At 39.4% G+C, this 23,379-nt stretch overlaps 1 protein-coding gene across 1 annotated transcript in view; it reads left to right on the forward strand.

Moving 5' to 3' along the window:
- ADGRG4 (adhesion G protein-coupled receptor G4) overlaps positions 1-23,379 on the forward strand; it is a 117,471-nt gene that overhangs the window by 53,873 nt on the left and 40,219 nt on the right. Inside the window, 5 exon segments of the mRNA XM_070784186.1 lie at positions 1,762-1,852; positions 1,854-1,887; positions 14,118-14,220; positions 14,222-14,332; positions 16,864-17,026. Of these exon segments, the coding sequence (XP_070640287.1) occupies positions 1,762-1,852; positions 1,854-1,887; positions 14,118-14,220; positions 14,222-14,332; positions 16,864-17,026 (502 nt within the window).

Raw genomic sequence — 23,379 nt, forward strand, 5'->3', positions numbered from 1 at the left:
GTATGCACCGGCTAAGTTCTAATTGCTAGTTGGGTACACAAAGATCTGCTTAATTGGGAGCATGTTTCCAAGTCCTTTGTCTGAGCACACCTCCTCCTTCCCTCACTAGTGCCCATCTTCCTTTCTTTCACTTTTTTGGGTCTGCTTAAGCATACACATGCCACATAATAACAACTCAGAAAAAAATTTCAAGAAGACAGAAGAGAAAAAAAAAAAAAACCACCCATGATCCTACCACCTGAACACAGCTGCTTTTAGGTGGTGGTATTTTTTTTCCCACATAGCCTTTAATGCATTTTAAATTTTATGTATTGGTATTCACCCTTCTTATAGCAGTAATGTTATTTAACCTTTCACTCAGTGGTTTATCAAACATTTTCCATGCTTTACATTTATTGTCTTAATGACCTTTTCAAAAACCTGCCTCAAAAGCTACCTCATTGATGGCCCATAATAATTTACTAAATCACTCTACTATTCTTTACTTTAACATTTTCCTTTTTTCATCAGCCCCTCTTTTCTTGCTGTTTGCTACCGGTTTATGCCATTAACTTAAGTGTGCAGACGGGAGGGACAGCAGGTTTTGACAAAAATGTAAAACCTGTCTTTTGGAAGGTGACTGAGTCCTACCTCTTCTTCCCTATGCCTAGTCACTTAGTGAGTCATGCAGCTTTTATGGTCACAAACAGAGCTCACATCTGCCCTTTCCTTTCTGACCCCACTGCCACTCCCTGGGTGCCTACAATTAGAGCATTCTCCTGGCCTTCTAACTGCCCACTACCTCCCCACCCCCAGCTCTACTTCACACTGCTACCAGCATAATTTTCCTGAAGTATGGCTGCCAACATGCCGATTTCCCACTCCAGTTCTATATTGCTTTAAGGATTAAATCCAAAACCCTAAATAAAGTACTTAACACCCTCAGGCCCCTTTCCTTCCCCCACAGATGGACCGTTGCCCTTCTGGACTTGCATCTCTTTCTCTGCTTGTGCTATTTGCTCTCTTTGGTTGTGGGGAAGGGGCACTTTCTCCATCTCTGTTCTTTTAGTGCCCAGCTCAGCTCAAAAGTTACAAATAAGTTCTCCTTGCTTGGTGTTTCAATAGATTCAGTTTCATTTCTACAGTTTTTCCATTTCATATTTTGCCTAATAAATGTAGTTACATTTACAATCTCAAAGCACCAAGTTGCAAGCTCCTCAAGGAGCTGTCTTGCTTGTCTGTAGTACCTACTACCGGTCCTAGAACACAGAAGACTCCTGATAAATGGGTTAGCTGATTTGCAATGAACTGGCTTGAACTGGATCGGGCATAGTGGAGGGTGGATGATGCGGGCCAATGATCCACAGTGGGGGCTATACTGTCTTGAGTGATTGAATATGCTGAAATAAAGACCACAATTGTAACAGGAATTTTCTCTTAAAATGAGGGTAAGAGGCAAAAGTGAGGGTAGGAGTCATGTCCAGAGCGGCAAAAATCTCTGCCTTGACTCTTGGTCTAGTGGACGTGGCCCTGCCCCATGTGGGGCTCTCTTGCCTATGCTTCCTTTATGGGAACCCTAGATTCACTTGCTCCCCAAGAGCAAAGTTTTCTTCACTGTACAAACACTGGGTTCCTACCTTTGCCATCTCAGCTAGGAATCTGGCAGTAGGCTAAGGGGGGGCATGCCAAAGACATACCAGTTCCTTCACCATTCGCTTTCAAACTATTTTGACCTCATCCTCCAACGATGAAGATTCTGTTCGTCTCTCCTCTCTTTTTCAGCTCAATCAGTATCGACACTGGCAAATCTCACTGGGAAAAACCAAAGTTTAAACAATGCAAATTGCTTCAAGCGCTTCCTAATAAGATTGTGTAATATTAATCTTGCTAATATTACAATAAGTGATGGTAAGACTATTCTGCACACATTAGAGAAATAATGGATCCTCAGTTAGTTTGTCTACTTGACCTGAGGTCAGAGAGAATACAGGCAAACCTCCCATAGGAAAATCTACCTGACAACAATCCAGTTTCAGAAATGAGGTAGTTATTGGTGGTGAAAGTGGGAGTGGAGCGTGAGAAGTCAGAACTGTCAGTGATTTTTGTTTCATAGTATTTTCTATTTTATGACGTTTGGTTAGTTATTATTTTTGTTTTATTTTAATTTTTAAGAGTTTTAGTAGATAATACTTCATATAGTTCAATATTGAAAAAATTAAAAAGGATATGCTGTAAAACCTCTTCCTCCCACAGCTGACCCCAGCCACTTAGTTAGTATCCATGGAGATACCTATGCATCTATAAGGAAATGTGCACGTGTATGTATATTCTTCTTCCCTTTTTGTACACATAGTGGAAAGTGATATACATGCTGTTCTGTACCCTGCTTCTTTCTCTTAATATTATATTGCAGAAATTATCGTATTAATGTATGAAGAGCTTCCTTATTTTTTTTCACTGCATTGTATTAACACAGATATGCCCCAATTGATTTCTTTAAACTGTTGCCTATGGATGTCCATATGGATGGACATTTAACTTGATAATTACACCTTGTTTTCTAAAAAACTGCTGTAATGGATATTGTGCGCGTGTCATTTTGTGTAAGTATGGTATGCTCAAAGCATAAATTCCCAAAAGTAGAATTGCTGGGTCAATCATACCTTTTTTAAGATAAATTATTTTTATTTGCTATGCCAAAATTTTTTGAATTGATAACACTGTACTTTACATTAGCATTTCTTTTTTCTTGCTTGCTTTATTTCTTCTGGCATTTTTGAATACTGGAGTGGGTAGCCTGTCCCTTCTTCAGTGGATCTTCCTGACCCAGGGACTGAACTGGGGTCTCTTGCATTACAGGCAGATTCTTTACCAACTGAGCTATCAGGGAAGCTTTAAAATTGAAGTATAGTTAATTTGGGCTTACCTGGTGGCTCAGTGGTTAAGAAGCTGCCTGCTATGCAGGAGCTGTTGGAGACATGGGTTCGATCCCTGGGTTGGGAAGATCCCCTGTAGGAGGGCATGGCATTCCACTCCAGTATTCTTGCCTGGAGAATCCCATGGACAGAGGAGCCTGGCAGGCTACAGTCCATGGGGTCACAGAGTCGGACATGTCTGAAGCGACTTAGCATCCATGCATGTATAGTTAATTTACAATGTGTTAGTTTCAAATGTACAGGAAAGTGATTCAGTTATATGTGTGTGTATATATAAATTTTCAGATTCTTTTCCATTGTATGTTATTACAAAATATTGAGTGTAGTTCCTTGTGCTATACAGTGGGAACTTGTTGTTTATCTATTTCGTATATAGTAGTGTGTTAATCCCAAACTCCTAACTTATCCCTCCCTGCTTCCCCTTTGGTAACCATAAATTTGTTTTGTCTCTGAGTCTGTTTCTGCTTTGTAAATAAGTTCATTTCTCTCGTATTTTAGATTCCACATATGAGTGATATCATATGATATTTGTCTGTGTCTGAACTACTTAGCTTAGTATGATAACTTGTAGATCCACCCATGCTGCTGCTGATGGCATTATTTCGTTCTGTTTTATGGCTGAGTAATATCCCACATATATACACCACATCTTCTTTATCCATTCGTCTGTCAATGGATATTTACATTGCTTCCATGTATGGGTTATTGTAAATAGTGCTATGAACATTGGGGTGCATGTATCTTTTCAAATCAATCGTACTTTTCATGATATCAAAATGCTCTCTGTAATAGTTGCACCAACTTATACTCCCACTTACAAGGTGTGAAAGTGCCTGTTTCTGAACATCTTCAAATCAACACAGCATGTTATCAGATTTTTGGATATTTGTGATTTGATAAGTTAATCTCAATGTAATTAAAATTTTATGGAGATATTGACATAAAATTCAGCCATGGAATGTGTACAGTTCAGTGCTTTTTAGTGTATTCACTAGATTGTGCAACCATCACCACTAATTCTAGAACATTCTAATCACTCCTAAATGAAACGCCATACATGTTAGCAATCACTCTCCATTCCCTCTTTCCCCTAGCCCAATCTACTTTCTTTCTTCTTTTAATTTAATTTTATTGTTGTAAGAACACTTTACGTGAGACCTACTTTCCTGACAATTTTAAAATGTACAATGCATTACTATTGACGGCTGACACAATGTTTTATAGTATATATCTAGAACTTAGTCATCTTGCTTAACTGAATGTTTATGCCTGTTGATTAGTAACTACTCACTTCCCTCTTCTCTAAACCCTGGTAATCACCATTTTATTCTGTGCTTCTGTGAGTTTGACTATTTTAGATTCCACATATAAGTGAGATCATGCATACTGATCTTTGTGAGTCTTGCTTATTTCACTTAGCATTATACTCTTCTGTTTCATCCATGTTGCTGCAGATGACAGGATTTCCTTCAGCAATATGTGAACTGTGAACTTCCAGATGTTCAAGCTGGTTTTAGAAAAGGCAGAGGAACCAGAGATCAAATTGCCAACATCCGCTGAATCATGGAAAAAGCAAGAGAGTTCCAGAAAAACATTTATTTCTGCTTTACTGACTATGCCAAAGCCTTTGACTGTGTGGATCACGATAAACTGTGGAAAATTCTGAAAGAGATGGGAATACCAGACCACCTGATCTGCCTCTTGAGAAATCTGTATGCAGGTCAGGAAGCAACAGTTAGAACTGGACATGGTACAACAGACTGGTTCCAAATAGGAAAAGGAGTACGTCAAGGCTGTATATTGTCACCCTGCTTATTTAACTTATATGCAGAGTACATCCTGAGAAACACTGGGCTGGAGAAGCACAAGCTGGAATCAAGATTGCCGGGAGAAATATCAATAACCTCAGATATGCAGATGACACCACCCTTATGGCAGAAAGTGAAGAGGAACTAAAAAGCCTCTTGATGAAAGTGAAAGAGGAGAGTGAAAAAGTTGACTTAAAGCTCAACATTCAGAAAAGGAAGATCATGGCATCTTCCCATCACTTCATGGAAAATAGATGGGGAAACAGTGGAAACAGTGTCAGACTTTATTTTTTGGGGCTCCAAAATCACTGCAGATGGTGATTGCAGCCATGAAATTAAAAGACACTTACTCCTTGGAAGGAAAGTTATGACCAACCTAGAAAGCATATTGGAAAGCAGAGACAGTACTTTGCCAACAAAGGTCCGTCTAGTCAAGGCTATGGTTTTTCCAGTGGTCATGTATGGATGTGAGAGTTGGACTGTGAAGAAAGCTGAGCGCCGAAGAATTGATGCTTTTGAACTATGGTGTTGGAGAAGACTCTTGAGAGTCCCTTGGACTGCAAGGAGATCCAACCAGTCCATTCTGGAGGAGATCAGCCCTGGGATTTCTTTGGAAGGAATGATGCTAAAGCTGAAACTCCAGTACTTTGGCCACCTCATGCGAAGAGTTGACTCATTGGAAAAGACTCTGATGCTGGGAGGGATTGGAGGCAGGAGGAGAAGGGGACGACAGAGGATGAGATGGCTGGATGGCATCACCGACTCGATGGACGTGAGTCTGAGTGAACTCCGGGAGTTGGTGATGGACAGGGAGGCCTGGCGTGCTGCGATTCATGGAGTCGCAAAGAGTAGGACAGAACTGAGTGACTGAACTGAGCTGGACTGAAGGCCGCATAACATTCCATTTAATATGTATGTATACATATATACATATAATAAAATTTTATTTATTCAGTTACCTCTCTACAGACTCCTAGGTTATTCTCATATATTTGTTATTATGAATAATGCTGCAGTTAACAAGGAAGTTCAGATATCTCTTTGAGATAATAATTTTATATCCTTTGGATATATACTCACAAGTGGTATTGCTGGATCATATTGTAGTTCTATGTCTAACTTTTTATTATTTTCCACAGTGGTGCAGCAGTTTGCATTTACCTAAACAGTGTATCAGTCAGTCAGTCAGTTCAGTCGCTCCATTGTGTCTGACTCTCTGCGACCCCATGAATTGCAGCACGCCAGGCTTCCCTGTCCATCACCATCTCCTGGAGTTCACTCAGACTCACGTCCATCGAGTCAGTGATGCCATCCAGCCATCTCATCCTCTGTTGTCCCCTTCTCCTCTTGCCTCCAATCCCTCCCAGCATCAGAGTCTTTTCCAGTGAGTCAACTCTTCACATGAGGTGGCCAAAGTACTGGAGTTTCAGCTTTAGCATCATTCCTTCCAAAGAAATCCCAGGGCTGATCTCCTTCAGAATGGACTGGTTGGATCTCCTTGAAGTCCAAGGGACTCTCAAGACTCTTCTCCAACACCATAGTTCAAAAGCATCAATTCTTCAGCACTCAGCTTTCTTCACAGTCCAACTCTCACATCCATACATGACCACTGGAAAAACCATAGCCTTGACTAGACGGACCTTTGTTGGCAAAGTAATGTCTCTGCTTTTGAATATGCTATCTAGGTTGGTCATAACTTTTCTTCCAAGGAGCAAGCATCTTTTAATTTCATGGCTGCAGTCACCATCTGCAGTGATTTTGGAGCCCAAAAAGATAAAGTCTGACACTGTTTCCACTGTTTCCCCATCTATTTCCCATGAAGTGATGGGACCAGATGCCATGATCTTAGTTTTCTGAATGTTGAGCTTTAAGCCAACTTTGTAACACTCCTCTTTCACTTTCATCAAGAGGCTTTTTAGTTTCTCTTCACTTTCTGCCATAAGGGTGGTGTCATCTGCATATCTGAGGTTATTGATATTTCTCCTGGCAATCTTGATTCCAGCTTGTGCTTCTTCCAGCCCAGCGTTACAGTGTATAAGGGTACCCTTTTCTCCACACCCTTGCCAACACTTGTTATCTATTTATTTCTAATAATTACCATCTCATTGTGGTTTTGATCTGCATTTCCTTGATGACTAGTGATTGTGGGGAGCGAGCTCCGCCCCTGGCAAAGGTCATGAGGAAGGAGGCTTGGCATACGCAAAGGCGGGATCAAGCCTCAGGAGTCTCCCTGGAAATTCTCGAGCAATCTACCCCCAAAACCAGAGTCTGCCTACTTTCTGCTTTGTGCTTTCACCTACACCTCTGACTTTATGGGGGGCTGTCCCCCACTACCTCTCTCTGAAAAAAGAGTTAGCTTACAGCTCCAGTTAATAATTCCTGGGTGTGACAGTGTTTCAACCTACAAACTCCCTTGGAAGTCCTCTAGCCTGCCTGAATAGGTTTTTTCGGCCACATGTGATTGCTCAGAGCCTCCAAACTGAGAGGCATGAGATGTTCTAAACTGTCTAAATACAGATTCCTTTGAGCAGTTAAAAGATTGATTAGAAATTGTATTGGTGAAGGGATTTTCACTTGTTGGGCCAATGTTTGCTGTTAAGTCTCCATATCCCTTACCTGCTGTGTCCCTGGCAGTGTATTGATTAATATAATTGGTGTAAATAGTAGCTTTAATGTTTGTAACCTGGGACCCTTGAGTTAATTCTTTTTCTTGTTATAGCCCACCACACCTTTGCTTTGTAGGAATGCAACTTTATCTAATGCTTTTGGAGGGTGGCTCCTGACCAATCACCTTTAGAGAAAAATAAGTTTTCTGAAGAAAAGGTCTTAAAATGTTAACAGGCCTCCGGGCCAGAAGATGATGCAAATCACCTAAGCTTTTGCATATGATAAGTTTGCAGGAAGAAAGCCTGGCTTGCTGCAAGACTCTACCCCTTCCCCCATTATCCTCTATGCATAACTTAAGGTATAAAAACTACTTTGGAAAATAAAGTGCGGGCCTTGTTCACCGAAACTTGGTCTCACCATGTCATTCTTTCTCTTACCTTCTGGCTGAATTATTCAGCCTCTTTTCTCCACTGAATTTCCTCACTGAGCTATCCTTATTCTATTACTCTTTATATCCTTAATTAACGTTTAATTAAGCAGTTGTTTCCTGATCCTCGCCGACGCCGTCCCCGCTTCGAATTCCCTGGATCCACCGGGGCTGGACCCCGGCAAGTGATGTTGAGCACCTTTTCACATACCATTGGCCTTTTGTATTTCTTCTTTTGAGAAGTGTCTGCTCAAGTTCTTACCCTATTTTTAAATTCAGTTCTGTGGGATTTCTTCTACTGAGTGGTTGGAGTTATTTGTATATTTTGGAAATTAACCCCTTATCAAATACATGGTTTGCAAATATTCGCTCCCTTCTGTAGGTTGTCTTTTCACTTTATTGATTATTTCCTTTGCTGTGAGAAGCTTTTAGTTTGATGTAGTCCAACTTGCTTACTTTTGGTTTTGTCATCTTCGCTTTTGGTGTCACATCCATGAAATCATTGCCAAGATCAGTATCATGAAGATTTTATCTTATGTTTTCTTCTAGGAGTTTTAAAGTTTTAAGTCTCAAATCCACTTAGAGTTGATTTTTGTGTGTGGTATAAGATAAAGGTCCAATTTCACTCTTTTGTATGTGGATATCCAGTTTTCCATTTGCTGGAGAGACCCTCTTTGCCCATTGTATATTCTTGGCATTGTGGTTGAACATCACTGTATATTCTTGGCATCCTTGTTGAACGTCAGTTGATATATGGATTTATTTCTGGGCTTTCTATTCTATTCCATTGATTTATATGCCTGTCTTCATATGAACTTCATACTGTTTTGATTACTGTAGCTTTTTAATATATTTTTACATCAAGGAGTGCAATGCCTTTGATCTACTTTCTCAAGGTCAATTTGGCTGTTCAGATCTTTTTTGTGGTTCCATATGAATTTTAGAATTGTTTACTCTATCTCTGTAAAAAATGCCATTGGTTAGACGAGTTTGGTGAAGTCTGTTTCCCCTGCAGTGTACATCCTTTGATGCTGCTCCTTAAGATGAAGCCTTGGAGATGTACACATTTTTCTTGAGCACTAGGAATGACTGTGGCTCTAGCTGAGTTATCTCTGTTTCTCTGATTTCCCCACTAAGCTTCTGGCTGGCCTGACTCTGTTGGTATCACAGCCAGTTGTTAACATCCTAGTTGATAGTTGATTGCTCTGTCATTTTTTACAAAACCCTAGGGTATAAATGGAGAAGGCAATGGCACCCCACTCCAGTACTCTTGCCTGGAAAATCCAATGGGTGGAGGAGCCTGGTAGGCTGCAGTCCATGGGGTCACTAAGAGTCGGACACGACTGAGCGACTTCACTTTCCCTTTTCACTTTCACGCATTGGAGAAGGAAATGGCAACCCACTCCAGTGTTCTTGCCTGGAGAATCCCAGGTAAGGGGGAGCCTGGTGGGCTGCCATCTATGGGATCGCACAGAGTCGGACACGACTGAAGCGACTTAGCAGGGTATAAATTGCTCCACAGTTTGATCCAATTAAAGTCTGTGCCCTTGTTAGGAGAAGAGTATTACCAATCTTTGAGGCTTTCTTCTATCCTCCTCTGGGCAAAATATCTGTCCTATGGGGCAAGAGCTTGGGGGTGGTGATGGTGGTGAATATGCCCTTCACCAGGTACTTCACTAGGGTCTTCCCTATGCAGCAGGAGCTGTGTGTGTGAGCTTGGGCACAAGAGGGACTTATTGCTGACACTCAGCTGCTGCCCCTGCCTAGTATGGATCTTCAACAGCTCAGAGTTGGAAAGGTGGGAACTGCACATGTTCACTTGCCATCAAATCCACTCAGAATAGTTCTTCCATCTCAGGGACCTGGGGGAGATGCTAAGTGCCACTCAGCTGCCTAGCCCAGTGGAACAATTCGTTCGCAAGGCAGATCTGTGGAGGATGGGTGCAGTTCCTAGCTCAGATGCCATGGCCCGCCACTGCACTTGACAAATTTCTGTAGATTTTCTTCAATAAATGCTTGTCAGTCTGCTGTAAGCTCTCCCATCAGTCTCCGGAGACTTTGAATGATTATCTTAGCTAACTTTGACCAGCATTAGAGATCTCTCTTGTTGAAGTAAGCCTCTCCTTACTACACTATCCTGAAAGTCCTGCCTCTGCTTTTCAGTGTTTTTTAAATTATGCATAAAGTTTTCCACACATAGTTTTGGTTTATGCACATCCTGTCGAGCATTGCTCTACTGCATACAGTGGTTTCCTCCCATCATGAAGAGTTAGAAATTGAGATGTAGGCATTCCAGTACCCTGCAAAAGGGCCAGGGAAGAGCCCTGAGGCAGTGAACTTCTGAGTCTTGTCTTTTTGCAGAAGATTTAAGTTTGAGATCCTTGCCAAGGAATACCTAGAGGAATTAGAAAAGCAAGCACATCTCTGATGGTTTCTGGATCTGAAATCATGAGTCCGGGCAAGAGAGAGTGTTGCAGCTTGAAGTGAGTGGGTGACAAGATAGAAAGGTCTGTGTTTCCTGCTGGCCTCTCTCCTTTTGAGTGACACATTTTTCTTAGACATGCTAATAGAATTTTCTCTGTGGAAGAAAAAGTTAACAAACAACCGTAACAACAACAAAAGCATGGCGTTGGATTGAGATTTTTAGAAAATTAACTGTCAGAAGTCACTTTATTTAAAAAAATCTGCAGAGAAACAGAAGAGTGAGAGGGTGACTCTAATGTATATAACTGAAAAATAAACTATCAAATGTATTAGCTTTGGAGGAATCCTTCACCTTGTAAGGTAGAAGCTTAATGACAAATGAGTACACTTAAGGAAAGAAAAATGCATTCACGTTGAAACAATTTTTCTTTAGCTTTCAATCTTGCTGACAAGTGTGAGATATCTTGATTGGAGAAAACTCATAAGTTCCCCACTTAAATTCTCAATTCACAAAACTCCTTAATATCACAGGTAGAAAAACCACCCTTATTTCAAAGTTCTGTAGATTCGTCATTGTGCTGAATTTTTGTTACCTCTAGGATGTTGAGGCTGCATCACTCTCTGAAGTTGGCTAGAACTTTTCACAAAACTGTCTCCTGTCTGTGTTCATTCCACCATCAGGGTAGAAGAGTATGTGATTGATAGAGAATTATTTAATTCTCAGAATGTCAGGGAGAAGGCCTGCAAAATACAGCTGCTCCAACCCCCAACACCATGGAGAAAAGGGACAAAGGCACAAATGCTGTAGTAGGAAATGATATTGAAGAACACTAGCTTTGGAATCAAACAGGCCTGGATTAAAATTTGGGTTAGGATCTCTGTGTCTTAATTTCTTAATCTATATAAAAGACATAATATTAGTACCCAACACATAGGTTTAAGGTGATGATAAGATGAAAAGAAATGAATGTATACGGCCCTGCTATGGTATCTTGTCTCCAAAGTAGCCACCATCGATTCATTCCCTCCTTGTCAACTGAGAGTAGAATCAGAGCTAGCTTGTGACTGCTTAATCCAATAGAATTGGGCAGTAGTGACTACTGCACCATTTATGGAACTAACTTTTAAGAAGACTGGAATCTTCTCCTTCCTTTCTATTGGTACGTTCTCATCCTCTTAGAACCCAGACTCCAAAGCCCAAACAGCGGTGTGCTGGAAAATGTTTAATGGCAAGCTCTATGGGGAAAAAGTAATAAATTTGTAGCATTTGCTGATTTCTTTGCTGTAATACTCCTCCCAAGGCTGAACACAAACTACAACATATAGCACTGAACATAAAGTTGGTAAGAGATGCATGAACACAGTAGATGTGAACAATCACAAGAGCATAGATTATTAAAATGCAGTAAAATAATTAGGAAGTAATGAGTTCTGATTATCACTATTATTTGTAATATGCTTTATTTAATTGGAAGTTTATGTAATTTAACTTTTAATAATGGCTCACAAAATTCCTGAAAATGTAACAGTTGGTTCTCAATAGTTGACACAAGCTGGCTCCAGTACACCATAAACCAGATCAGCGTACCACTGAGCCTAAGCCAGCGGGAGAGGTCATGTGTAGGGAAGAGCCTCAACTGACTCAAGAGGCAACAACCTCAACTGACCAGTCCATGGTAGCCTCAACTGCCAGGCATGTGAGGGAGCCATCTTAGACTTCCAGTCCAGTCTAACCTTCAGATGACTCCAGTCCCACCTGTCATCTGACTGCACCTACATGAGAGACTCCAAATGAGAAGTGCTCACCTGAGGTTTATCAACACAGAGAACAATGAGAGAGAACAATAAACTGTTGTCTTAAGTCATTAAGTTTTGGGGTTGTTTGTTCTGCAGCAGTAGATAACTAGAACACTGGCTTATAGAAGTTGCTCAATGAATAACCGATGTTACTGTTTTCATTATTGTAATTACTGGCAGATTAATTTTAACTACTTCAAGCAATGGAGGTTATTCTACAGCTAATAAAGGAGGATTCCTTTTATTGCTTTTGCTTGGGAACTTAGAATTTTTACACAATGCATGTAATTAGTCTTGAATTTTGCTTAAAAACCATACAACCCCCAGTGAAAAGTCTGTAGTTACTTTCTACAATATATAATAGTCTCCCATTGGCCTATTGTTTACTTTCATTTGGCCACAGCAGGGAGTGCATGAAGTGAAGTCCCATCACTGAAACGCAAAGAATAATGACCCAGGGAGGCAGCTCCCATTTACAGCAAAGCCTGGACAATTTAATAAGAGCAGTAGAAACATCTGTGACTGAGAATGCTCTATTTTTCTGCCATTGCTGGACGGATTGGGGTAATGGTTAAAGAGAGACAATTGAGAGGATCTCAGTTAAGATTATTTAATTTATGTTGATAAGAATAGACTAAAGAGAGAGACAGACAGACAGAGATTAAAGCAAGAAATGAGGAAAATGGGAGAAAGAAAAAAATGGCCTTTGTAAGCTATGTTGGGGATAAAGTTGTGGGGCACTTGGGGTAGGAGAGAGAGGTTTGGAGAGATGCTGCCAACTGTGGAGGATGCAAAGAGAGAGAGAAACAGTGAGAGAAAGAGTTGGTCATTTGAAATGTAACTTGGGTTAAGTGTGTTATGAATGTAATCTCTCTCTGGAATTTTTCCCAACAGACTGTATTTTTCTTTTTAAAAGAAATTTCTCAAAAATCATTTATTGTTGGCTTTCACATTATTTTTCAATTATTTTCCATTATATTTTGGTTACTGGATTTGAATGTGAGTGTTCTAAGCTGGGAGGGCACCACAAGGGAGCCCAGCTTCATCTCTCTCTCTCTCTTTAGTTGCTAAGTCGTGTCCGATTCTTGTGAGCCCATGGACTATAGCCTGTCAGGTTCCTCTGCCCATGGGATTCTCCAGACAAGAATACTGCTTCATATAGGTTATATCAAACTTAAGCCTAGTTTTGTATTTGTCTAATAAAGCTGTTTAACAGTGGGTGATGATCCCAACAAAAAACTACTTTTAAAAAGCACTTACGAGACATGAGGACTTTTGAACACTGACTGGATATTTGATAATATTGAGTATTATTTTAAACTTTTAAAAGATATGATACTGGTATTGTGGTTCTGACAAAGTTTTTTATTTTATTATTTTTTATTTTTAATTGGAGGATAATTATAGTCCTTTGTTTTAGAGATGCATTCTGAAGTGTTCATGGATGAAATGATATGATGTCTGGGGGTTGCTTTAAAATAATCTGGGGTTGGGAGAAGGTAGGCGGAATTGTAGATAAAATAAGATTAGCTCTTCATTGACACTTGTTGAAGCTAGGTGATTCATGAGGTACACTGAGATTCATTATACTATTCTTTCTACTTTTGTGCATATTTAAAAATTTCCATAATAAAAAGTGAAGAAAAAAGTGGGTGAATTAATATCTATTGTGCTTACTCTCTAGAAAAACCTGAAGTGCTCTTTATTGTTATGTGGTCCATATTTGCTTTTGTTCTGCACGTTGCTGGTTCTTGACAGAACAACATAATCACCATCCTTGATTATGAAAGCATAGAGTGAGTGTGATATTTGAGTACAGATGGGATCTACTTAACTCAATCCAATACTCAAAAGTCTTAACTTAATTAGAATCTAATTGCAAGATAATCTTTAGTGACAAGAAAGGTTTCCCTAGGGAAGTATTTAAAAAAGGATTTAGTGAATAAAAATTTGACTTATGTGCTACTTTCTGGGACTCCATCAATTGTAGAAATTGAAGTCCAGTGTTTCCTTCACAAATTTTGCTAACTTGGTATATGTTTCCATTTTACTGCCTTTACTTTTTAAATGGAAAGACACAGACCAGCATGGCCCAAAACTAGGTAATGCAGCTTTTATATTTCACTTTTCTTTCCCCAGAAAATGTGAATGATGTTGCAGAACACATTTTAAATTTAATCAATGAATCCCCTCTTCTGGATGAAGAAGAAACAAAGATTATTGTTTCGAAAGTATCTGATATTTCAGTGTGATGAGATAAGTATGAACCTAACCCAGACTATATTACAAATAATCAGTGCTGCTTTGGGAAAGCAAAACCATTCAGCATCTGATCTGCATGGAGTAAGCAATGAGTAAATACTAGTACTTTGGTAAAATAAGTTATTTCAAAATATTTACAATATATACTGTTAATTCCTTTGCATACAGGCATTGCCAGTTCTAAAGGTCAGGTAGTTATGCGTTGACTGCTTTGTGAGCACAACATGCTGGGGGTCATCCTCTTGGAATCCCAATTGCGAAAGAATGCATTCAAATTCTAACTGAACCTTAATGACAGCAACTTTCCAAATAAATAGTTACCCCAAGTCAAACGTTCAATCTGCTTCCTGGTGTTCCCCCAATGTTCCCCATTTCTACATAATGCATCCACCCAAGGCTCAAGCAAAAAACTTGAGGACACTAATTACTTCCCTCTGTTGTGTCCCACTCTTTGTGACCCCATGGGCTACAGCACACCAGGCTTCCCTGTCCTGCACTATCTCCCAGAGTTTGCTCAAACTCATGTCCATTGAGTCAGTGACGCCATCCAACTATCTCATTCTCTGTCACCCCCCTTCTCCTCCTGCCCTCAATCTTTCCCAGCATCAGGGTCTTTTCCAGTGAGTTGGCTGTTCATATCAGGTAGCCAAAGTATTGGAGCTTCAGCTTCAGCATCAATCCTTCCAATGAATATTCAGGGTTGATTTCCTTTAGGATTGAATGGTTGGATCTCCTTGCTGAGGAAGGGACTCTAAAGAGAGTTCTCCAGCACCACAGATTGAAAGCATCAATTCTTCGGTGCTCAGCCTTCTTTATGGTTCAGCTCTCACATCCCAGGCTTCCCAGGTGCCACAAGTGGTAAAGAACCCACCTGCCAATGCAGGAGACATCAGAGACACGGGTTTGATCCCTAGGTTGGGAAGATCCCCTGGAGGAGCGCATGTCAACCCACCCCAGTATTCTTGCCTGGAGAATCCCCATGGACAGAGGAGCCTGGTGGGCTACAGTCCATAGGGTCACAAAGAGTGAGATATGACTGAAGCGACATAGCACCATCTCACATCCATTCACAGTTACTGGAAAAACCATAGCTTTGACTATATGGACTTTTGTTGGCAAACTGATGTGTCTGCTTTTTAATATGCTGTCAAGGTTTGTCATAGCTTTCCTTCCAAGGAGCAAGCATCTTTTAATTTCATGACTACAGTCACCATCTGCAGTGATTTTGGAGCCCAAAAAAATAAAGTCTGACACTGTTTCCACTGTTTCCCCATCTATTTCCCATGAAGTCATGGGGCCAGATGCCATGATCTTCCTTTTCTGAATGTTGAGCTTTAAGCCAGCTTTTTCACTCTCCTCTTTCACCTTCATCAAGAGGCTTTTGAGTTCCTCTTCACTTTCTGCCATAAGGGTGGTGTCATCTGCATATCTGAGGTTATTGATATTTCTCCCGGCAATCTTGATTCCAGCTTGCGTTTCATCCAGCCCGGCATTTCCAATGATGTATTCTGCATATAGGTAGATAAGCAGGCTAACAAAATACAGCCTTGACGTACTCCTTTCCCAATTTGAAACCAGTCCCTTGTTCCATGTCTGGTTCTAACTGTTGCTTCTTGACCCACATACAGGTTTTTCAGGAGGCAGGTAAGGTGGTCTGGTATTCCCATCTCTTTCAGAATTTTCCACAGTTTATTGTAATCCACACAGTCAAAGGCTTTAGCCTAGCCAATGAAGCAGAAGTAGATGTTTTTCTGGAATTCCCTTGCTTTTTCTAAGATCCAATGGATGTTGGCAATTTGATCTCTGGTTCCTCTGCCTTTACTAAATCCAGCTCGTAAATTTAAAAGTTCTTGGATTCTTGTACTGTTGAAGCCTAACCTGAAGGATTCTGAGCATTACCTTGCTAGCATGTGAAATGAGCACAGTTGTGTGGTAGTTTGAATGTTCTTTGGCATTGCCCTTCTTTGAGATTGGAATGAAAGCTGAACTTATCCAGTCTTGTGGCCATTTCTGAGGTTTCCAAATTTGCTGGCATATTTTTCCTAGAAACCATCTACTTCTCTCCATTGCTACCAATACTACTCTAGGCCTAGCTCCGTTTCTCTCAACTGATCTTCTACAATAACCTCTTAACTGATCTCCCAACCTTTGCTCTTGCCTCTCTGTGGTCTCTCTTCTACAGAATAATCTTTTATGCATATATCAGATCATGTTATTGTCTTGCTTTTAAAACCACTCAGTAGATTTCTGTTACATATAGACTAAAATCCAAATTTCTTGGCCTATGAGACCCTGCAGGATCTGGCTTTACATATATCAATTTCATCTAATCTTTAATACATTCTTTTGAGATGAGTGCTCATATTATTAACTTTGCAAGTGAGGAGACTGAAGGTTGATGAGGTCATTTGATTTTCCCACACAGTTAGAAATTAGAGCAACTAAGCTTTAAATTTCAGCTGCTCTGACTTCAAAGCCTATACTCTTATCTACTAATTTCTAAGCAATATAAAGATAGTGATTAAAACTCAAAGAAAATTTTATGTAGAGGAAATTTTGTAAGGAGGATGGGTTTTACATTCAAAAACTAGGAATACTCTTCTCTACCTGTCATTCCTTGCAGAATTCTGAGGATAATTGAACATGCTGGTCACAAGATGGAGTTTCCTGGGAGCGCAGCAAATCTGACGGTGGCCAGGCTGACTTTGGCTGTCCTATGGGTGGACCACACATTTGAAGGCATGGCCTTCAGCATTCACTCCTATGAAGAAGGCATAGAGCCTGAGGTGAGTGGAGCTCAGGGTACTGAGAGCAAATCAGCCAAACACTGCTCCAAATCTTCATTCATCTACTCCTTGGAAGGAGACGGGGTACTTTTTTAACCTTCATGGAGCCTTATGAAAATACAAATATCCCAAGGAAGATTCACGTATAACCTTTAGTAGGCCAATAGCTTGGTTGGAACAGTGTTCATGAGGTATGCAATAATACCTCTTTTGGCCCTGTGATCCCAAATCATCTCAAATGTCAGTTTATCAATAAGTACCATTTATGGTGGCTCAGTGGATACAGAATCCGCCTGCAATGGAGGAGACCTGGGATCAATCCCTGGATCCAGAAGATCCCCTGAAGAAGGAAATGGCAACCCACTCCAGTATTCTTGCCTGAGAAAGCCAGTAGACAGAGAAGCCTGGCAGATGTAGTCCATGGGGTCACAAAGAGTCGGACATGACTGAGCAACTAACACAAACCATTTATGGAGCACATACTATATGTTGGGCATTGTGCTACTATTTCATCTGCACACATAAGGAAACAGAGAAATTAAGTAATTTGCCCAAAGACACACAGCCTAATGGCTGAGCTAGAAGTCAAATTTATGTCTGGTTGGCTTTAAAGTCTGAACCCTTTTCTCTACTCCACACAGCCTCATTTGTCCACCAACCCTGGCTCAGAAAAGTTCGGGAGAGCAGTCTTTTTAAATTTATAGTTTAAAAAATTATGAAGTTTGCATATGGGGAAAGCATAAATTTGAAGTATACTTTCTCTGATTTTCGACAAATGTGTGTATCTGTGTAACTCAAACCCCTGTCAAGATATAAAACACTGCTATCACTCCTGAAAGTCCTCCTGTGGCCATTCCCATCAATCCCTGTGACTGCTACCTCTGTTGCCTATCACTGTTCTGATTTTTTTTTTAACCATAGTTTTGCCTGTTCTAGAACTTTCTATAAATGAATTATATGATATGTACTGTCTTGTATAAGTCTTCTTCTATGTACTACAGTAGGATTTTTTTGAGATTCATTCTTCTGTTTTTGTAATTTATTCATTTTATTGCTGAGTAATATTCCATTGTATGGCTATATCACAGATTGTTTGTATTGTTTCTAGTTTGGGGCTATTATGTTTAGTGCTTCATTGAAGATTTAGGTAAAAGTCCTTGTGTGGATATATATTTTCATTTATCTTGAGTAAGGAGATCGGTCCTGGGTGTTCATTGGAAGGACTGATGTTGAAGCTGAAACTCCAATACTTTGGCCACCTGATGCGAAGAGCTGACTCATTTGAAAAGACCCTGATGCTGGGAAAGATTGAAGGTGGGAGGAGAAGGGGACAACAGAGGATGAGATGGTTGGATGGCATCACCGACTCAATGGGCATGAGTTTGAGTAAACTCCGGAGTTGGTGATGGACAGGGAAGCCTGGCGTGCTGCAGTCTGGGGAGACACAAAGAGTCGGACACGACTGAGCGACTGAACTGAACTGAGTAAATACCTATGAATGGAATTGCTGGTTCATAAGTTATATGTTTAAATTTGTAAAAACCAACCATACTCCTTTTTAAAGTGGTTAAGGATATGGAGCAATTTTTCATTTTTGTATTGGCCTTTTCTATATCTTTGGTAAAATATCTATTAAAATTTTTGCCCATTTTTCAGTTGGATTGTTTGTCTTCTTATTGAGTTGAAAGTTTTTTTTTTTTTTTTACAACTTCTGGATATAAGTCAGATACATGTTTTGAAAATATTTTCTCTGTGGTTTATCTATTAGATAAGTGGTGTCTTTTGATGAGCTTAAGTTGTAATTTTGGTGAGGTATAATTCATCAGTTTTTATTTTCTTTCATGAATAACAATATATAACTTGTTTAAGAAATCTTTGCCTATCAACAGATCATGACGATTCTCTTTCCTTTAAAAGATCTATGGTTTCAGTTTTTACATTTAGGATGATAGTCCTAATTAATTGAACTTAATTTTTGCATGGTATGAGGTGTGGTATGGTGTGTGGTTTGGAATTAATTTTGTTCCATTTAGAAATCTAGTTATTCCAGCATTATTTACTGAAGATTTTCCTTTCTCCATAGATTACTTTGGCACCTTTGACAAAATATCAAATACTCATGTACGTGGAGGTCTGTTTTTTTAAAAAAAATTCTTTTTTGACCCCACTGCGTGGCTTGTGGGATCTTAGTTCCCCAACATGGGTTCCTGGTAGTGAGAGCACAGAGTCCTAACCACTGGACTTCCATGGAATTCCTTGTGTAGGTCTATTTTTGAGCTTTCTGTTCAATTCTATTGATTTTTTGTAAAAAAGAAAAAAAAATATATATATGTATCACACTATCTTTATTTCTGTAGTCTTGAATCAGGTAGTGGGAGTCCTTCAACTTTTTTTTTTTTTTCAAGATTGCTGTGGTTATTCCAGGCCTTTTGTATGCCCATGTGAATTTTCAAATGTGCTTGTCAATTTGTAGAAAAAAACCTTGCCAAGGTTATAATTGGGATTGCACAATTTTGGGAGAATTGATTTCTTAGTAATATTGGATCTTGTAATATTTATCCAGGAACATTTATTCAGGTCTATTTTAATTTCTCTCAGCAAGGTTTTTTTTTTCTTTTTTTAACTTAATTTTTTATTTTAATTGGAGGCTAACCACTTTACAATATTGTAGTGGTTTTGGCCATACATTGACATGAATCAGCCATGAGTGCTAAATGGAGAGGTATTGCCTGTCTTTTGTTAAATTCATCCTAAGTATTTTTTCTGGTACTGTTGCAAATGGAATTAAAAATTTTTTTATTGAAGTATAGTTGAATTCAGCTCATTTCATTCACTCAGTCGTGTCCAACTCTTTGTGACCCTATGAACCGCAGCACACCAGGCCTCCCTGTCCATCACCAACTCCTGGAGTTTACCCAAACTCATGTCCATTGAGTTGGTGATGCCATCCAACCATCCCATCCTTTGTCGTCCCCTTCTCCTCCTGCCTTCAATCTTTCCCAGCATCAGAGTCTTTTCAAATGAGTCAGCTCCTTGCATCAGGTGGCCAAAGTATTGGAGTTTCAGCTTCAACATCAGTCTTTGCAATGAACACTCAGGATTGATCTCCTTTAGGATGGACTGGTTGGATCTCCTTGCAGTCCAAGTGACTCCCAAGAATCTTCTCCAACAACACAGTTCAAAAGCATCAATTCTTCGGCATTCAGCTTTCTTTATAGTCCAACTCTCACATCCAATTACAATGTGTTAATTACTACTATACAGCAAAACAATTCAGTTATATCTCTTTATATATATGTACATTATTTTTCATTTCTTTTCCATTATGGTTATCACAAGATATTTAATGCAATTATCTGTGCTACACAGTAGGACCTTGTTGTTTATCCATTCTGTATATACCAATTTACATCAAATCAAACCCTCACCCAACCCCATCCCCCTTGACAACAACCAGTCTACTTTCTATGTCCTTGATTCTTTGTTTGATAGATGGGTTCGTTTGTGTCATATTTTAGATTCCACATATAAGTGATATCATATGGTATTTGTCTTTCTTTTTCTGACTTAGTACAAGTGAAATTCAGAAAACGAAGTTCATGGCATCTGGTCCCATCACTTCATGGGAAATAGATGGGGAAACAGTGTCAGACTTTATTTTGGGGGGCTCCAAAATCACTGCAGATGGTGACTGCAGCCATGATATTAAAAGACGCTTACTCCTTGGAAGAAAAGTTATGACCAACCTAGATAGCATATTCAAAAGCAGAGACATTACTTTGCCAACAAAGGTCCGTCTAGTCAAGGCTATGGTTTTTCCAGTGGTCATATATGGATGTGAGAGTTGGACTGTGAAGAAAGCTGAGCACCGAAGAATTGATGCTTTTGAACTGTGGTGTTGGAGAAGACTCTTGAGAGTCCCTTGGACTTCAAGGAGATCCAACCAGTCCATTCTGAAGGAGATCAGCCCTGGGATTTCTTTGAAAGGAATGATACTGAAGCTCAAACTCCAGTACTTTGGCTACCTCATGCGAAGAGTTGACTCATTGGAAAAAACTCTGATGCTGGGAGGGATTGGAGGCAAGAGGAGAAGGGGACGACAGGATGAGATGGCTGGATGGCATCACTGACTCAATGGACGTGAGTCTGAGTGAACTCCGGGATTGGTGATGGACAGGGAGGCCTGGCGTGCTGCGATTCATGGAGTCACAAAGAGTCGGACACAACTAAGTGACTGGACTGAACTGAACAAGTGAAATTATTTTTTTTTAATTTCATTTAAAATTAAAATTTACAATTATCTGCTGCAAGTATTTAAAAATAAAATTGAAAAAAAAAATAAAATTGATAAGCTATATCTATCACCAATCTCTCACTATCTATCCATCCATCTATCATATATATAAATTTTGTATCCTATAAACTTGCTAAACTCACTTATTAGCTGTAGTAGTTGTTTTAGAGATTATTTGGGCCTTTCTATGTAATGCCATCTGAAAATAGTGACATTAGCCATGTTTCTCATTAATCTTTATTCCTTTTTTTCCTTCTTTTGGACTTATTTTGATATTAGTACTTGCAATAAAATGTTGACTAAGTGGTGAAAGTGAATGTCTTGTCTTGATATCAGGAGAAAAGTATTCACTATTTTACTATTACTATGATATTAGCCATGTTTTTGTTTTGTTTTTTAGATACCCTTTATTTGATTAAGGAAGTTTTCTTCTGTTCCTAGTTTGCTGAAAATTTTTACTGTGAGTGGTTGTTGAATTTTGTTAAATGCTTTTTCTGTGTCTCTTGAAATCATCATCTGGCTTTTGTCCATTATCTAATATGGTAAATTACATTGATTTTAAGATGTTAAACCAATCTTTGCATTTTTGGAAGAAACCCTAGTGGTTATGATGTATTATCATTTTTATACAGTGGTATTTTTGACTTGATAATATTTTGTTAAGTATTTTAGCACTTATGTTCATGAAGGATGTAGGTTTGAAATTATTTATTTGTTTATGGCTGGACTGAGTCTTAGGGTCTACACCGACTTTTCTCCAGTTGCGGGCGCAGGCTTCTCATTGTGGTGGCTTCTCATTGCAGAGCACGGGCTCCGCAGCACAGGCTCAGTGTTGTGGCGCACAGGTTTAGTTGCTCCAAGGCATGTGCAATCTTCCCAGATCAGGGATCAAACCCACATCTTTTGCATTGACAGGCAGATTCTTTATCACTGAGCCACTGGGGAAACTCCTGAAAGTTTTTTTCCCCCTAGTTTCTTTATTAGACTTTGGGTTGGTGTGTTGCCAACTTTATAAAACTCTTTCAGAAAGAGTTTGGATGACACTGGTGTTATTTCTTCATTAAATGCTTGATAGGGCTCACTAGGAAACTCTCTGGGTCTGAAATTTCTTTATGGGAAGTATTGTGATACCAAATCCAATTTGTTGAATGGATGTAGAGCCATTCTAATGTTCTAATTCATCTCATGTCTATTTTGGTTAGTTATATTTTTCTAAGAATTTATTTCAGTTAGTTTTTCAAGTTTATTGGCAGAAGTTGTGCATAACATTCCTATTATTTCTTAACATCTTTAACATTTATGAGTGGTCAACAAAACTTTTCTGTAGAAGGAAGATAGTAAATACTTTAGGATTTGTAAGCCATAAATGGTCTCCCTCTGCTGCACAGTTTTTCTTTCCTTTGCTTGGTTCCTTTCTTCCCTTCTTCCTTCCTTCTTTCTTTTTCACACTGTTTAAAATATGAAATATAAAAGCCATATTTAGACCTACCAAATAGGCCCTTGATGCGATTGGCCCTGCTCACCAGTTTGTCAGTCTCTGATCTATAGTGATAATCTCTTTCATTTTTGATATGGATAATTTTCTTTTCTAGTTCTTTTTTTCTTGATCAGTATAACTAGGGATATTTTCAAGTTTGTCGATCCTTTCCAAGAACCAATTTTTGGCTTTGTTAATTTTTTGTGGTAAAGAATCTGCCTGCAATGCAGGAGCCACAGGAGATGCAAGTTTCATCCCTAGGTCGGGAAGATCCCCTGGAGGAGGGCAAGGCGACCCACTCCAGTATTCTCGCTTGGAAAATCCCATGGACAGAGGAGCCTGGTGGGTTGTAGTCCATGTGGTTGCAAAGAGTCAAACATATCTGAAGTGACTTCACTCGCTCTTGCTATCTTTATTAGTAATATTTCCTTCCTTGTATTTATTGTGGGTTTACCTTGTTCTTCCTTATTTAGCTTCTTAACGTAGATCCATAGACCACTGACTTCAGACCTTTCTTCTTTTCTATTAATAATGTAGTCATAAAAAGCTATAAATATCTTTCTGTGTACTGCTTTAAGTTGT

The sequence above is a fragment of the Bos indicus genome, chromosome X (assembly GCF_029378745.1).
Source record: "Bos indicus isolate NIAB-ARS_2022 breed Sahiwal x Tharparkar chromosome X, NIAB-ARS_B.indTharparkar_mat_pri_1.0, whole genome shotgun sequence".
In the NCBI taxonomy this organism is placed as follows: domain Eukaryota; kingdom Metazoa; phylum Chordata; class Mammalia; order Artiodactyla; family Bovidae; genus Bos; species Bos indicus.